General features: G+C 45.8%; 1 protein-coding gene across 2 annotated transcripts; it reads right to left on the bottom strand.

The window, feature by feature from the left end:
- Window positions 1-4,951: 4,951 nt before the first annotated feature.
- LOC128504880 (cholesterol 24-hydroxylase-like) lies at window positions 4,952-16,884 on the bottom strand. Of its 2 annotated transcripts, XM_053475137.1 has the most exons (17): window positions 16,757-16,884; window positions 15,094-15,176; window positions 14,446-14,603; window positions 14,111-14,188; window positions 13,819-13,900; window positions 12,764-12,837; window positions 12,576-12,662; window positions 12,104-12,242; window positions 11,158-11,271; window positions 10,559-10,715; window positions 9,576-9,638; window positions 8,913-8,985; window positions 7,035-7,119; window positions 6,691-6,801; window positions 5,579-5,667; window positions 5,401-5,467; window positions 4,952-5,163 (listed from the first exon to the last, which is right to left on the bottom strand). In XM_053475137.1, exons 3-17 carry the CDS (start codon window positions 14,589-14,591, stop codon window positions 5,011-5,013), a joined length of 1,518 nt encoding a protein of 505 aa, XP_053331112.1. In that variant the 5' UTR covers window positions 14,592-14,603; window positions 15,094-15,176; window positions 16,757-16,884; the 3' UTR covers window positions 4,952-5,010. The 2 variants fall into 2 exon arrangements, with proteins under 2 accessions (XP_053331112.1, XP_053331113.1); XM_053475138.1 differs by lacking the exon at window positions 15,094-15,176 and having other exon boundaries at window positions 16,757-16,771.
- Between the last annotated feature and the right edge of the window lie 1,678 nt (window positions 16,885-18,562).

Here is an 18,562-nt window from a genome sequence, read left to right as displayed (position 1 = left end):
CTCTTAATGGCCGACGGATGAACCTCTACGTGACCACCAAAAAAATTGCGACTTTTCAATCCCTTGAAAGCTCTTTGTGAATCTTAATGAAAAGGGAATATAGATACATCGAGACGTCCGTCTGTCCCGCCATAGATCAAGAGATGGACATGAATCAGACGCTGTATCCGTCCTCACCTTATAGGACCTTGTAGGCGTTCGGTTATGAACTGGGCTCCTCTGCTGCCCTCGTGCCGAGGAGAGAGTCCCCTCTGTCGGGACGTTACTGTGTGAAAGTAAAGCGGCATCACTGATGTTTTGGGACGAGGATGGCACAGGCAGGCTCTTTGGGGGCAATTTTTTCTTACCCCGGATACCGCGTACAAATCGCTGCTCTGTCTCGATGCCAACGTCTAAAGGTTTTTTGTTTTCTTTTTATCTATCCAGGTTTTATTTGAAAACCTGTCCTCCTCGCCCTGCGTCCCCAGATAAAGCCGTCGATCCCTGAGGAAGACCTTCGAGGGCAGAAACGTTGGATACTTTTTTTTAGTTTACATGGAATTATCTGGTTGTAATTCTGGGGCTCCCTATCCGATCGCCCCCTTCATATTGCACCTCGTCTATTATTTTTATTAGATGTTTGATTTTATTCCTGGCACCACCAGGGCCGGCCTTAAGGGTGTGCGGCCGCACAGGGCGCCATGGCAACAGGGGCGCCGTCCAGGACATAAATTAAAACATTGTTTTTTTTGTAACTTTATTTAACTTCCTCAATGTTAAATAAAGTTCAAAAAACTTTATTTAACATGGAGGATGTTAAATAAAGTTAAACAAAAAAAAATAAATTGTGTTTTCATTTAAGTCCCGGGCAGGGGCGCGGAGCGGTTGCTCATGAAGTTTTCAGCAACCGCTCGGCGCCACTCACTCTCCGTGACTCCGTCGCGGTGCCGGCGTTTCGTGCTGAGCGCCGGCATAATTCTGGCGCTCAGCTGTGAAGCGTGCACTGCGGCAGAGCGGGAAGACGGACGCCTCCCGCTCCCAGCGCAGGACTCCGGCAACAAGGTAAGAATAGGGGGTGAATAGTGATAAGGGGCAGGGGGGGGGAGGCAGTGAGAAGGGGCGGGGGGGAGAGATTTTTTTCCTTTCTTTTTTGGGGGATGGGGGGGCGCCAGAGGAGCAGTCCGCACAGAGCACCAGAACACTTAAGGCCGGCTCTGGGCACCGGTAGCCGCCCGTTGGTGTCGTTGGCGCGGTGAGCCTGTATTCGCCCAGCTGGGCTTATCATTTTCAACAGATTGCTAAAGAAACAACCCCCCCCCAAATAATTCCCTAACCGGCCGCCTCTCTCTACCGGTAACCGTTTCCATCAGGTATCCTGCGAGATTCCAGGCTGCCACTTAAACTTTTGCCACCCCATGGCGTGCGCCGCGCTTCGCAGAGAAATGGCGGCATCAGACGGCGGAGGCATCGAGTGATCTGTTTATATTTTCTCTCCCCCCGCGTGCCGGCACAGGGTTTGCCGCATCAATCAGCGCTGGGATTGCAGCAGCCGTCTGGAAATGGGGAATATCGCGAGTTGGTTTAAAAATCATTTGGAAACCTGGAAAATGAGAAATTTTACCCGTTTCTTCGCAGAGACAGCAGACGGGCGTCTGGGAAGAAAGAGCTCTTTATAAGTAATACAAAAGGCTGTCAGTCATTCTTTGCTGCCGTCCTCGCTCTCTGAGCTGATGGGGTGCGGGGGGGGGACTGGGGGTAATTATCACACCTGGAAACATTTAAATAGGCTGATTCTTACCAAATATTAACCCTTTAATAGACATTCATACAGACCCTGTTGTAGTGACTCGTTAACATGGAAACAGTGACTGGTCAGGAGGTAAAGATATTCTGAATAAAGTCACCTGTGTTCAAGCAGGGATTTTAAGATGTGATATAGCAGTGAGAAAAGCACTAATCAGAATGCCCAAATATCATTAAACTGGAGGAGAATATAAAGGAGTTGGCGCCAGACTCCAGAATCTGCCCCATTCACCCCGAGACTGGAGTAAAAACCCTGAGAGTCTGCCCCTTCAACCCGAGACTGGGGTAAAAACCCTGAGAATCTGCCCATTCAGCTGCAGAGCCATATCCTAAGAGTTCCTTGATTGGTAATTACCCTGGTGTGGAAGAGGACCGGAGGTCAGCCTGAAACCAAACAATTGTCTCCGTGAGTAAGGATGAGCTATGACCGGCAGCGCAGGGATCTGGCGGGAGGGATCTGGCGCAGGTCTGTACGCTCTCAGGCAGTGGCTCTGATGTATTTAGTACGATGTTATTCTAGCCAAAGCCTTAACTCTGCGACTCAGCTGGAGGGCGACTGAAACCGTTTCTTCCGGACGCTGAACCATAAATTTCATCCAACAAAGACCAACAATAGCATAAAACAAACAAACAACACAAAAGCTTCTAATAGAGAAGAAGTAATGAGTCCCCCGTCTGAGGAGCTCACCCTTCAGCAACAAACGGTTTCAGATAAACGCTAAACCACTTTGCCTCGCGGAGATGAATTACCTGCAAAGTATTCTAATTCATGGAAATGCAACAGGTGCAGCCTGCGAATTATCATCACTTATCACGAGACCTCACAGAGCCCCACATACAGGGTATCACATGACCTTGTTGAGCACCGTGTACGGGCATCACGCAAAGGAAATAGAAGGCCGTTTGCCTAGTAGGGTGACCATATTTTATTCCTGCCATTCAGGGACACACTATGAAGCGCATGACATCACACACACACAGGTGTATATATTATAATATAATTTATAATATAATATATATATATATACGTGTGTGTGTGTGTGTGTGTGTGTGTATGTGTGTGTGTGTGTGTGTGATGTCATGCGCTTCATAGTGTGTCCCTGAATGGCAGGAATAAAATATGGTCACCCTATGCGTTAGACGTGCATTTTACGGACTTATCTCTCTAAGTAAAGACCTTGATTGAAATGATTTCAAAATAACAGCTGAACTGGCAGTTAGCCCCTGCTGCCGATATATATAAATATTACACCCTGCTGCCGATATATATATATTACACCCTGCTGCCGATATATATTAATATTAGCCTCTGCCACCGATGTATATTAATATTAGCCCCTGCCCCAATATATATATATATATATATATATATGTAAAGATTAGACCCTGCCGCCAATACATTTTATATTGAAAAACTTGGACCCTACACGCAAGCATTTCCCTGGGCCCCGCTCCCTAGCATGCAATCACTCCCTCCACTACCACACCAAAAAAAAATTGCCACACTGAATCAGAATCAGACATACAAATCCTGTATTAGCAGCTATACATAAATAATGTATGGAAACATAGCATAGCAGGCATAGCAGCAGAATAAACACACAAACCCAGCATTGCAGGTATAGATCAACTGTAATTCACATAAAACCTCAGCATTAAAGGTATAGATAAACCTAAATTACAGGCACAGATCACCGGTCGCACGCCTCAAAGGTCAGCCCTGGCGCCCCCACATAGAACCTGACCAGCACCCAGATAAAAAAACATAGGACTCGCCATCTTTGTCCCCAAACTGCCCGGCCTGTGCCATCTTTGCCTTTCCACAAATAAATTATACATCTATGATACACACAAACATTTTTACTCACATAATTTATTCACACAATCATTTATTCTCTCACTCATTCAAACAAAACATTTACAAACTCATTAATACATTCTCACAAATTAATTCATTCTCTCATTCAGACACATTAATTAATTATCTCACTCACTCTTTACTTTAATATTCTTACCCTCCCCCCCTTTGAAGTTTACTTACCTTGCAGAGGTCCTGCGGTGGGAGCGCGAGGCCTCTGCCGCGGCGCACGCTGTTTCACTGCCGAGCGCCGGCATATGACGTCATCTTCTGGCGCTCGGCATGAAACGCCGGCACTGCGACCGAGGCCATCATGGTAGGTGTAGGAGAGATAATAAAGTACCCGGAACCTTCCCTCTACTGGGGAGAAAGAACCAATAATAGATGGGAAAAATCAAGGCGGAGTTGTTGAGCTCAGTGCCGGCAGAAGCCCCCAGAATAAAACGCTGAGTATAACGACGATCGGCGGCGCCTATCGCGAGTCTTTAGAACGATACAAAGTAACCAATTCCGGATCCATGTAACTAAACGCTGCGTGTGGCCCCTGGTTGGGGAGCCCTGTAACCTGAGAGTTTGGCAGCTTATCATGTGCTCTGTGCTGAGAACTCACTAGAGGTTAATGAGAAATTCCGAAAACTTTACGTTTTTTTAACGTTTAACAAGAAAGTTTACAGTGAAAAAAAAACTCAATGACTCCGTAAGGGCAGTAAGGGAGTCACGCAGGAGAGAAGTGCTGCGCCTGGCATACGGGGAGAGTGATTCCGGGGCGCCACCTGCTGGTGAAATGAAAGTACTGCGCCTGGCATACGGGGAGAGTGATTCGGGGGCGCCACCTGCTGGTGAGAGGGATTACTGCAGCCTCCTAAAGGTTGATACTTTGTAAACTCAGCTGTTATTATTAGCCTTTAACCCACTGAGTGCCAGAAATGAGTTTCACTACAGCCTGGGCTGGTGTTCCAGTGTAGGGCCTTGTCTTATTTAAATAACTGAACCCAAGCATGGTGCCGCAAAGTGGAGCTTGTGAATGTACTGGGTAGCACAGCTTCTTCATTCATTAGTAGCTGTTATCTAAAGGGAGAGGAGTCAGGGAGAAGGGGGCAATTGGACAGCAAGTGAGAAATTCAAACGTTCTGGTGGGGCTCAAGAGTAAAAAGGTTTCAGAGGTGGGCATCTGGTTTGAGATGGAGCCTTCACTACCCCTCCATTCTTTCGCACAACCTCCGAGGTTAGTATCCCATTACAATGCGCCCCTGGGTATTCTTTTTCTCCCGCCGGTAAAGCCAGAGCTTTCGTTATTAACCACACAACAGAAGCCGTGACAGAAGCTTTAATGATGAGACAGATTTACATCTGGATCAAGCGGCACCTTGTTATTTGGAGGAGACCACTCTGGATTTCAGGGTGCACACAACGCCATCGCGGGGTCTTAGGGTTCCTGTATCCATGATGTCGAAGGACTGGCCGGGGACGAGTTCAAACTCAAAGCGCTGAATAAGTTTGCTCAGGACGACCTTAGCCTCCAGCTGCCCAGAGAAGCGAGGAGATAAAGAGAAGCCGGTGAGTCCTGACGCCAAATCACCAAATACTCAAACTGCATCTTTACCAAATACCAACTCCTGCCCATTTTCTTCATGAAGAAGTCACAAAGTCACATGACGTATAAAATATGGAAGTTACGTAGAGAACACGTCCTCATGCAGGATGAGGCTGGGATCAGGTGACATTTTTAGGGAGTAAAGAAATCGTGAGAAATACTTCACCTGGGAGAACACTTGCCCCAGACAGGAACGCGGACCCAACGCAAACGGGAAGTAGCAGTAATACGGTCTGAAAAAGAGCAGATCGACCAACTAACACCGAGCGTCATGTGACAGCGGAAAGCGCTTCTGATCAGACAGACGGACAGACGGACACGGGCTTTAAACACACAGAACTCACTTTTCGGCTGATGGATGAAATCTTTCTGGGTCAAACTTGAAGGGATCTGGAAAGAATTTAGCCATCCTCCCCATGACGTAGGTACTAAACTGCACGGAAACATCACATTCCAGTTACCCCAAAACTGAAACAAAGCTTAGGGGACCCCTTAATATCCCTTATGGGAAACATGGCCTTATACCCATTTCATGATTACCAACCACAGTACGGCCGATCCCATTCCATCCACACATTTTCCCTTTCACTGCAGGTACCGGCAGCAGCGACCGCTGATCATAAAATGCATGGCTCAGGGCCAGATCCAGAACCTAATATCAGGAGGGGCACTCACAATAACACACACACGCTAACACACACCCAGACACTCACACAAACACACACACCAAGGCACTCAGCACTAACACAGATGTACACACACACTAACATATCAAGGCACACAGACATTAACACTCACCCTAATGCCCTGACATGCAAACTAACACACCCACCCAAACACTCAACACTAACACACACACAGCCAGACACTCAACACTAACACACACAGCCAGACACTCAACACTAACACACCCACCCAGACACTCGCATTAACATACCCAGATACACACAGAGTCACGCATACTAGCATATCCAGACGCACAGACACTCACACAACTAGACACATGAACAAACACTGACACAACTAGACACACACAGACTCAAACACACTGTAACACACCTAGACTCACACACACACACACACACACCTCTGCCTTCTCCTTGAAATTAGGGACATTAAGAGGTACGTTATCTTTCTCGCAGGAGGAAATTCCCCTGGATCCGCTTACGGTATGGCTGCAGCTCATGCACTCTGCAGACTCCCAACGCACACATGAATAAACACATCTAGGGGAAAGGGCTGTAGAGAAGTGGAACAGCCTCCCAGCAGAAGTGGTAGAGGGTAATACAGTGAGGGTAATAAACATGCATGGGATAGACATACGGCTCCTGAATCTAATGCGAGAGGTTTGAGTCGTTACGGCAGGGGAAACGGTCAGATTCTATGTCAGGATCTTTTTGGAAAGATAAATGTTTATTGCGTAGGATTTGGCTTCACCAAACACCAGAGAACTTACAGTGATGGCCACTCCTTTGGGAATCCGAATTCCTTCGATCACTGTATCTTCCACAACGTAACGATTGGTCCCTGGCCCCGGGGGGTAAAATCTCAGGGATTCCTTTAAAACCTGTGACCAGACATAAAGAAAGGCTAGACTGTAAGCTCTTGTGGCCAGGGCCCTCCCCACCTGTGGTTTCTGTAAGTCAAATTGTTATGTTATATGCTACTTGTTATGGACTATCTACCTATTGTACAGCGCTACAGCATATGACGGCGCTATATAAAACAATAATTAATAATATTCCGCCCCGCGTCTCTCTCCTCATCTCCCATCCCCCGTCCTCCAATCCCATGTCTCACCTGAGTCATATATTTGAGGTTCGTTATGTCTTCAAAGTTGATATCGCGTCTGAATCCCAGGACTTCATCCACCTCCTCCCTGAGCCTGGAATAGCAACATTTAGCACCGTCTTAAAATAATATTAACAAACCTCATTAGGCTCAGCCTCAGCCGGCTAACACATTCACACCTCTGACACATGTTTCAGGAGAGGAACCGGAGGAAGCAGATGCCGCCCGGTAGCAGGAGCCCAATTACTCTCAGGACACCATTATTGGGGGTCCCAGTTATGCGACTGAACTTTAAACACAGAATAGTTTCCGATTTTAGCGTTAACTTCTGATTTTAACGTTTTTTCTGTTCAGAAATTGGATCTCGTCACCCCTTCGCTTCATTGGGGGGGGGGAGGGGAATGAAATCCCAGATACATTGTATATGTTACTCAATCAGCCAATGACTCTGGTGCAAGGATTTAAAGGGATCTTATCACTATGGCAACAAATTAAATGGATCGGAACCAAGAAGGATTTTTTTCCCTGTTGGGGCATAATTGGTAATTGCCCCAAGTAGGGTTTTTTTGCCTTTGTTGGACCAACTTTAGAACTAGATAGGTGTGAAAGGTTGAACTTGATGGACTGAAGTCATTTTTCAACCTACTATACATTCTATAAATTGCTATGGCGATAAGACCAGAACGTTTTGCACCAGAATCACTTTTATACACAACGCTCGACTTGCTTATTGTATAGAACCGTGAAGAAGAAGATGGCAAATTAATTCATTCCAACACTTGGTCATGTGATTAACATACAAGGAGAAACACGCTAAAAAATAAATAAAGATAACACCTTCATCTATATAAATATACAAACTAACATTCAAACGTTTGGGGTCACTCAGCTGTTTTCATGGAAAAACAAGAAAATTTCTGTCTGTTACATAATTACAAAAGGGTTTTCTAACCATCAATTATCCTTTTAAACTTGGATCAGCGAACACAACGTGCCATTGGAACACAGGAGTGATGGGAGTGATAAAGGGCCATTGGAACACAGGAGTGATGGGAGTGATAAAGGGCCATTGGAACACAGGAGTGATGGGAGTGATAAAGGGCCACTGGAACACAGGAGTGATGGGAGTGATAAAGGGCCATTGGAACACAGGAGTGATGGGAGTGATAAAGGGCCATTGGAACCCAGGAGTGATGGGAGTGATAAAGGGCCATTGGAGCACAGGAGTGATGGGAGTGATAAAGGGCCATTGGAGCACAGGAGTGATGGGAGTGATAAAGGGCCATTGGAGCACAGGAGTGATGGGAGTGATAAAGGGCCACTGGAACACAGGAGTGATTGGAGTGATAAAGGACCATTGGAACACAGGAGTGATGTGAGTGATAAAGGGCCATTGGAACACAGGAGTGATGTGAGTGATAAAGGGCCATTGGAGCACAGGAGTGATGGGAGTGATAAAGGGCCACTGGAACACAGGAGTGATTGGAGTGATAAAGGACCTCTGTACGACATTTACGACATGAACCCCGGTTACACTGGATTCCTGATCCATTCCATGTTATTTTGATGGACAAAATGTCCTTTTCTTTCATTTGTTATAATTATTAAAGAATAAATATAATAATCGCATGGACAAACTCAGCTCTGGAGGACTGCCCCCTGCTGGCTATATCTGGGACGAACAGATTTTATGCAGAGAGGTTAATAATATGTATTAAATTATATAGCACCATCATATTCTGCGGTGCGGTACAACACGCTCGCGGTAAAATAAGCACAATTTTTCACACGTGATCATGTTTTACATTTTCCTTGGAAATAATCACATCGACAAAACAGTTTAACCTGCTCATTGCCAGATTCGTTGTCTTCCTCCCCATGACATACCTTTGTGTTATCTCAGGTTGTCTGCACAGTTCCATGACCGTGAACGACAGCTGGTTGGCCGTGGTCTCTTGTCCTGTAAAAGACACATTAACCATAATTTTATTCAACGGGACCTTGTAGGGATCGATACAAATTAGCTACAAAGTAACACTTATCAATGTATCTAGATTGTAAGCCTGCAAGCCAAGCCCTAATGTATGGTTCATCATAGTCTGCCGGTTCTAGTTCTGTCCCTTTGAATGTAGCGACTGTAAGAAGACACGTGGGAATTGTTGGCACTATATAAATAATACATGATTAATAATAATAATAATAATGTATGATTATTATTATTAATAATAACAGCAATAATAATAAACATTATGACTAATACTACGAATAAAATGTTTTATTATTAATAACAATAACAACTAATGATAATAAAATGTATTCCTATAGCACGGGGTAAGCTCACTGCCCATTAAATCCTCTATACATATCCCGCTTTATATATATTTTATGTTCCTGGTGCGCTTACAGACATATAAGACATTATATATATATATAAGAGACAAACACATTTAAAGAGATATTTAACATCGTTCTAACAATCTAAAAACAACCTTTGCCCCCTCGTAGTAAATCTAGAGAGGGTCTCATCTCTCAGCGTCCCCCCAAACTCACCGGCTACGAAGAACGTACAAAAGTTGTCCAGCATGACTTCGTCATCCAAACCGTTCTCCTGCTCTGAGCGACGGGGAGGAAAAGCAATGTGATGAGAAATCTCTCTCAATAAACATGTTTTTGGGGGTATTAAAGGTCCGGTGATCTTAAAGGTTATGAGGGGCCGATTCAACACAGACAATGCATTTAAACATGCGCCGAGGAGTGCCGCTTCTATCTGTTTCCAGAAAGGGGTGTGATTTAGGTCTGTCCCCCATCATCCCGCATTAGATGCATCTCTGGTAGCACTATAGCCCTCGATCTCCTCCATGCCTTTCTCCTTTATCACAGGTTTATCTTATCTGTATTACACCTCTGGTTATGGAAGCTCTATATATTCTGGTATTTCTGCTGCGAGTAAGTGCTAGCTCTGGGGGTTAAGTTCCAAGAAGCATTGGGATCAGAGGTGTATTTAGTGGGGTTGCTGCCCCGAGTCTGACTCAGCTGAGTGCCTGCCTTGGTCTGCCTTTTGTAGTCCTCTTCCTCACATGACATGCTTTCATCATGCATAGGGATATGACATCATATGCCGGCCCCAGAAAGGCTCGGAGCAGAGGAAGAGGTGCAGGAGTGGCTGCCCCGGCCTAGCACAGACCACAGTAATGTACGTCGGCTCTCATCTCACCTATTGGCCCATTGAGATGAGGGGCACCGGAGAGTCCAAACACCCAACAGGGGAATCTTTGAGGCGGCACACACACCAGAAGACGAGCCTCAGGGCTCCTATTCATCATCAGCTGAAGTCAAGGGCCAGCCCTAGGCGTTCCAGCACCCTGGGGAGACCGTGCCCCTGCTGCCCCCTCCTGCTTACTAACATGGGAGAGAACAGGGCACCGGCACCCGCCAGCTCAGGGCCCCCCGGCAGCTGCCCATATGGCTCTAAAATACCCGACATTGACGTGAATAGAAAGTATTAAGACACACGGTGACATATAGAGGGTTACCAGCGCTCTGTAGGATTTTGGTCAGTATGTCCTTTGGTAATTCCTCCCCGTTCAGCATGGCCTGCTTCCTTTTAGCGATACATTCCCTTCCGGTTTTACGCAGGAGCTCAACGCTTTCGTGCACCTCCCTCACAAAAGCCCGGTGTTTCGGCAAGTACTGAAAGAAAAGGGACACTCGGCGGGGTTTGTTAAAGTGATTTTTCCCCCTGGAGACGAAGCAGTAACCGCACGGAGCTCAGAACGCACCGAAGGGTCTTCCCATCCATGGACCTCCTCCAGCGGTCTCCAGGTTGGGATTTCAGGGTCTGCTGCATGAGCACAGGTGGAATTCATTTAGGTTATGGAGAAATTAATCTATTCTCCTTTTGGTTGAATGACAACAGATCCTGAAAACCCGTCCGGTAGAGCCGGCGGCAGGTGGAAGGTCTACGTGTCTCAGAAATAATGGCCGACGTCACCCCGCTACGTAATTATAACACATTTATGTGTCACAAACCGGGAATATCGGCCAATAATTTGGAAATTCCATAACTTCCTGAATAATTGTCAGAATCTTCTGGTTATTAGGCTACGAGTCTCGCCAGGAACGATGGTCTCACCTCCATGAAGGGGTCCTGCATGTAATGCATCATTCCCTTGAGGGCGGTGGTGATGGCGCCAGGAAAATCGCTCTTATTTCCTTCAACTAAATCCAGATCCATCCCGAACGCAACCTGCAACCGCAACAAGGAGAACCGGCTGAAAAGGACTGCGAATAAAGCTCAATATGGGCGGTATAGCCTTAATATCGCTCACAGCGTCCGTGGCAAAGTTCTCCGAGCGACCCAGCTTCACCTGATCAGAAAACGTTCCGTCTTTAACCCCTCAGGACAATGCATCGTGAGCCCGCACGTATACGGGCCTTGTCGTGAAGGGGTTAATACAGATCTCTCTATTTTAGGTTTTCAGCTTGATTTTGGAATGTTGATTATTTGATGTTGTTGGGTTACCGTTTCTTGTAACATTGCAACTATATAATAATACCACACAACATTTAAAGTTCCAAGTTTTGGGTTTTCCCCCCTAAAATGTAGCAATAATAAAAAAAAAAGCCGAGAGGGGCTGAGGGATATTTTCACACGACGCGGACCAAAGCGAGGACACCGGTTACACTCCTGCTTCGTTGTGCAAGAAGCGAACGCGACCTTTCCACACAGATCATAAAGAGGATCAAAGGTAGCGATAAGTCAGAGATCAAACCGGGAAAATGATTTCTTCATCCCTCGTATCAGATTATAAATCTTTTTCAGAAATATCGATCTGTAGTCATTTTGCCCCATAATAGAAATGTTTTCAGGGAGCTGCATATCAGCCGTTTGTATGATTCTCACTCTGTTATCTGATCCCCGATCTACTAAACACCCCGACTCCTCATCATACTGCCTGTGGGGGACAATAGAATGGCTCTGTCTTAATCTCCCTTCTGAACACTCTGACAAAGTCTGGGGGTTATATTACTGTATACAGCGCCGGGCTCAGTGATGGAGGCGAGAAGTGTCTACTGACCTTGGTGATGACGTCGAGGGTGACGCAGTTGATGAGTTTGTGTAAACTCACTGCTTCTTTGGCTTCTGCTTTCTCTTCCAATTGTTCCATCAGGAATTCAGCCTTTTCATTAAACACTTTGAACATCTGCATCAGGTACCTGTCGGGAAGACACACTAGTGGCCCTGCTTCCAGCTATTGACAATGGGTGTCCATCTTCCCTAAGTGAATGGTTATTAAGATCTCCAAGTTGATAATAAATACCAAATGTAAGCCGAACAGCCTCCCAGCAGAGGTGGTAGAGGGTAATACAGCGAGGGTATTAAACATGCATGGGATAGACATACGGCTCCTGAATCTAAGACGAGACCAACGACTGATTAAGGTTTGAGTCTTTACAGCAGGAGAAACGGGCGACGAGACGGGGGCCGGATGGGGCCGATCTGCTGGTGGGTTCTCCCATCTCACTATACCCCGAGCTTTGCGGACTCACTGTTTGCTGAATGCGGGATCCATGATGCGCCGCTGCTTGTACCAATGATCGTGGTCTGGATCGGTTATCAGTCCCCTGCCCATGAACCTAACGAGAGGAGGGATGGGAGATGAATCTGCCGCCGGCACACATTGAAGAAACGTAACGGATTCGCAGACTCTCGCCCCACAAACACATTCGGAACGTACCTTTTTCCGAACAAACCGGAGAGCCGATTGTATGTGTACGGATCTTTGGGATATTTGGGGTTCATCAGATATTCCTAGAAATCAATCAGATAATATAGAAGAACGATAAGATTCTGTTTGCCAGATAAAAGTCAGAAAAAATGTATGTTTAATTATTTAAAAGAAATTCCAGCGAATTCAGGAGCAGGAGGGGAATAAACTCATTTTAACTCTTATTATAAGTATCAATGCACTCAAATTAGCATAAAGATTAATGATTCTACATGGAGAAGAAACGATTCACACCACGTACTGCTTACACACACACATATATATATTATACACACACACATATATATATTACACACACACACACACACATTACACACATATATATATTACACACACACACACACACACATTACACACATATATATATTACACACACACACACACACATATATATATTATACACACACACATATATATACATATATATATTATACACACACACATATATATATATATATATATATATATATATATATATATATATCTATATACACATACATACATAGTATGTAATAACTCATACAGTGGTCAGGGTGTGAATACATTAGGAAAGGAGGTCCCTGCCCTGCAGATCTCACAATACCTCGGCATTGTAGGCAATATGTACAGGGAGCGGGGTAATAGTTCATGACCCCTACAGGGAAGGGGGTAATAGCTACTGACCCCTACAGGGAAGGGGGTAATAGCTACTGACCCCTACAGGGAACAGGGTAATAGTTACTGACCCCTACAGGGAACAGGGTAATAGTTACTGACCCCTACAGGGAAGGGGGTAATAGTTACTGACCCGTACAGGGAAGGGGGTAAAAGTTACTGACCCGTAAAGGGCAGGGGGTAATAGCTACTGACCCATACAGGGAAGGGGGTAATAGCTACTGACCCGTACAGGGAAGGGGGTAATAGTTACTGACCCGTACAGGGAAGGGGGTAATAGCTACTGACCCGTACAGGGAAGGGGGTAATAGCTACTGACCCGTACAGGGAAGGGGGTAATAGCTACTGACCTTCACAGACTCCGGGCAGGTGGAGGTTATCATGACGCGATGAAGAGTGTTAATCCTGAATACCGGACCATACTCTTCTGCCCTAGAAGAAGAGACATTGGGGGCTGATCAGAACCACTAGGCGGTATTGGGTGCCTGTTGGATGTTATGGCTGATCCGGCTGGGTTTCAACCAACTCAGCTGAGAGGTAACGGCAGGAATCTACTCCATTTATCCTCTCAGTAGAGGAAAAATAGAAATTTCTATACGGCATAAACATAACGACAGGCTTGTGACAAGTTATGAGACTTACAACTGCAGGAAGAGATCGTGGATCAGCTTATCATTCTCCATTGCTTTTTTTAGAGTGGGAATGTGCCCCAGGAGAAAGCTGTGAAGATGAGAATCAGAAATCAGCGCTTCATTCATTCACACCGGGGGGGGCGGTGTCAGAATTCCCAGACTACACGAAAAGTTAGAGAATCCCCTTCCAACCCCGACGCGTCCGCGGTCGCACCGTTATCACAAAGCTCAGTGTGGATATTGAGCCAACGTGTTACCTGGTTATAATTATTATTTATTGTTTTATATAGCACAGTCATATTCCGTGGCGCTGTACAGCGGGTGGTTTAACGGAATGTCACTCACCTGTCTCGCGGCGGCCCCGGGATGTGGTCGAACTTCATGTGAATGTACTGAACGTAAGCGCAATATGCCAGAAAGAGCACCCCGACCACTGCCGCCGCCAGCAGCAGCAGATAGAAGGCCCACTGGAACACGACCGAGAGCCACATGCTTCCCCGGAGCTGCAAGAAGATGCCGAGAAGGTCACAACCGCGACCAGACACATTTAATATACCATTTCTTGCTGTCTATTAGTTATATTTCAGCATGCTTTTGTCACCGTTATCAATTAGCATTACATAAATATATAATAAATGGATCATAACGTCATGCAATTTATAAAGCGCTATATCTTTAATGAAAGATTCAAAACAGTAACTCATCTTTGACCATTTAGTTGGTACTAGTGGCAGTGTGGCCCTCCTTGGGCCCTGGCTGGTCAGATCACCCTCACGACGAGTGAGTCTGTCAGTCGCAGACTCACCGCACAGCAGGGAAGAAACTCAGACCTCAGACCACCCCAACTGATTTGCGGCGCTCAGCAAATCCTCTAGGCGGAGGAACGCGACTAAAAAAAGTAATCATACACGGGACCCCTGAAGCCACAATCCACTGCTACTAATCCCTTTTTAATAATATACGCAGGTTGAAATAGAGTAAATAACACAATACCTTTACTTTTGCTCTCACTGATTTCTGGGCCTATAATGTTTTGTCCTCTGAAGTGACCACAAATTCAGGAGGGCGTTTTATCTCTGGATAAGTAAAAGTTAAATAGTTCAATTTAGTCCTACAGAAAGTAAAGGGCCAGAAAACAGATGACTAAACACACACCAGGACAGGATCTGCCACCCAGACACACACAAGGACAGACTCTGCCACACCGACACCCAAACACACACACCAGGACAGACTCTGCCACACCGACACCCAAACACACACACCAGGACAGGATCTGCCACCCAGACACACACACACCAGGACAGGCTCTGCCATCCAGACACACACACACCAGGACAGGCTCTGCCACACCAACACCCAGACACACACAGCAGGACAGGCTCTGCCACACCGACATTTCCTTGGGCCCCGCTCCACGCTCCCTAGCATACAATCACTCCCTCCGCTACCACACCAAAAAAAGAATTGCCACACTGACTGCAGATTAGAGGAAGACTGTGAGAGTCAGTGCAGTCTTCCCCCTTTCTCACCCTGACCATGACTCTGAGAAGTCCTCTACCCTGAAATCATTCCCACTCCCTTTGTCCCTCATTCACTAAGCCATAACGCACGTTTCCTTCCTTCCTGTGAACTATAGATCAAACACGTATAAACAGCACTTGCATGTGTAGATCACATACAAACCCTATATTTGCAGGTATGCATAAATGATGTATGGAAACATAGCATAACAGGTATAGATCAACAGAATCAACACAAAAAAACAAGCTTTGCAGGTATAGATCAATTGAAAATCACATGTCAACTCAGCATTGAAGGTATAGATCAAATAAACAGAATCAGACATACAAACCCTCTATTTGTAGGTATACAATAATAATGTATGGAAACAGCGTACCAGATAGATCAACAGAATAACACACACCCAGCTTTGCAGGTCTAAATCAATTGGAATTCACATATAAACTCAGCATTAAAAAGGTATAAATACCCCCCTAGATTAAAGCATAGATCACACAGGTTGCACACCCCAAAGCCATCCCTGGGGTCCACATTGCCCACATAGAACCTGACCAGCACCCAAATTACACACACATTACGGCCCAGCGTGGGCCAACTTTGTCCCCTAACAGCCCAGTGTAAGACATTTTTGTCGGCAAACAGCCCACCCTTCATGTACCATCTTTGCATTTCCCCAAATCACTTAAACATTCATGACAGACACAAACACTTACACAGTTACTCACTCATTCACACAAATCATTTACGCAGTCTCACAAATCATTCCAGCAATTCATCCACGCAATTCATCGATTCTCGTACGTATTCACACTACCACCTCTCCTCATCTGCCCTTCCCCTTATTTGCCCCTTCTCAGTGCCTTCCCCCCTTTCTCACTATGTACCACCTCCCCCCCTTCTCACTGCCTTCCCCCCTTTCTCACTGCCTTCACCCCTCTCACTGCCTCTTCCCCCTTTCTCACTGCCTTCCCCCCTCTCACTGCCTCTCCCCCTCAACGTCTACAAACCGGCCTCTCCTGAAGCAGACAGCCGCCCCGTCGTCCCCTCGCTGGGCAGTCCGGTTTGTGATCTCCCCCCTTAACTCAAACTATTTTTTTTTTTTTTACATGAAAACCCCTTTTTAACCTCCTACCTTTTCCTCCTTCTGTCCTCTTTCCCTTTCTTCTGACTTTATACACGCAGCGATCCGACTCTCTTCCTGTTGCTAGTTTGAAGATCAAACTACTTATAGTGAAGTCCAGATCATGAACGATTCATTTGTAGCGGTTCAGTCTGAATCATGCAGTTGTAACCTGATCCTAGAGGGAGTAATCTGCACAGCACTCAAAGACTCTGGGATCAGGTTACAGCTCATTAATTCACAGAGGAACGATGACTCGGAGAGTCCAAAGATTCAAATGATATAAAAGATTCAAATCTGACATGGATCCGGATCATTCAGAGAATATCACTGGCACCATACTTCTATAAATCAATACATTAATAATCTTCACTGCCCCCAGGATTTAGATTCCCCTCAGTTTGCCCCCCTTACCTCTAACCGCACCTTAAGTTAACTTTATTAAATTAACTAAATTAACCCTCAGTCATCAGCATTAAATTAACCCTAAACACCCCATCACCCATAACTGCCGCTAAATGAACCCTAAAAACCCCATTAACCATAATGGCCCCTACAATTAACCCTAAAGACCCCATGAACCATAACGGCCCCTAAATTAATTGCATGTACTCCAGATAAATTACCTAATAAATTGGTGTGGTTGAAGGGGTGTTTAGTGTTAATTAAGGGGTAGTTATGGTTGATGGGGTGTTTAGGGTTAATTTAGGGGCAGTTATGGTTAATGGGGTCTTTAGGGTTCATTTAAAGCTGATGACTGAGAGTTAATTAATTTAATAAAGTTAACTTAAGGTGCAGTTAGAGGTAAGGGGGGCAAACTGAGGGGAATCTAAGTCCTGGGGGCAGTGAAGATTATTAATGTATTGATTTATAGAAGTATGGTGCCAGTGATATTCTCTGAACGATTCGAATCCCTGTAAGATCCGGATCCCTGTAAGGTTTGGATCTTTGAACGACTCTCTGCCTTCAGTGACATCACCAGAGTAGGCAGGCAGGAGGGTTCATCGAGTGTAATGAAAGGGGCGGGGCCAATCGTTAGTGTGCCTGCACGGAGGGACCGGGAAACAGTAACTCCTGTGAGTCACACTGAGTGATCTGAAGATTCGGATCATGAATCGGATCATTTCAATGAACGAGTCGAAATGATCCGAACTTCCTACACTACACTACAAACTAATCCCAAAAAAGTGGAAAACAAGGCGCCACACTCCCCCCTCAGGCCACAGCGAGACTGGCAACACAGAGCTGAGACAGAACTGTTACAGTAACGGTTTTATTGAAAGGAAAACGTCTCAAAAACACATTGGGGACGCAGACCATACATTTTTCAAAACAACACAACTTAATGCTGGTATTTTCTTTAAATCTGCCGTTAACCCCTCCTAGCCCGTTCCTGCCTCACCTGACCCTTGGACCCATTGCTGCCCGTCCCTGCATCCTATGGTCCTTTGCTTGACAAGGTTTCTGACTCAGACTTTGTTCCTGGAAAACACGGTTTACTGACCCTGATTATATCTTGCCTGCCTGTTACTCCTGCTGCTACTGGTTCCAGAATTCCTGCGGTCAGCTACTGTTCACTCACTTACCAAAAGAGTTCCTGCTGTCCGTTAATTCATTACTGCTACCAGTTCCATTATCCGCTGCGCTCAGCTGTTGTCATCTCTTCCACTGTTGGAGCTCCCGCTTCTACCGGCTCCAGAATTCCCACACTCTGTCACAGGGGCTCCGCTCTTCCGCCACCGGAATACCTACCATTCGCCAATTCCAGTTTCCGTCCAGTTGCTGTTGCCTCAGGCTCACACATACGCATTCATGCTC

The sequence above is a fragment of the Spea bombifrons genome, chromosome 9, assembly GCF_027358695.1.
Source record: "Spea bombifrons isolate aSpeBom1 chromosome 9, aSpeBom1.2.pri, whole genome shotgun sequence".
NCBI classification, from domain to species: Eukaryota; Metazoa; Chordata; class Amphibia; order Anura; family Pelobatidae; genus Spea; species Spea bombifrons.
Note: the sequence above shows the minus strand (reverse complement) of the source record. Positions and strands in the feature narration are given on the sequence as shown.

Bases quoted from the DNA above. Each gene is read 5' to 3' on its own strand.
- LOC128504880 (XM_053475137.1), bottom strand. From the start codon at position 14,591: ATGTGGCTCTCGGTCGTGTTCCAGTGGGCCTTCTATCTGCTGCTGCTG. The intron at 12,838-13,818 runs GTCAGTAGCTAT...ATTGATTTCTAG, and splicing joins CCTGCCCGGAGTCTGTGAAG to GAATATCTGATGAACCCCAA. The intron at 6,802-7,034 runs GTGAGACATGGG...GTCTGGTCACAG, and splicing joins ACCTCAAATATATGACTCAG to GTTTTAAAGGAATCCCTGAG.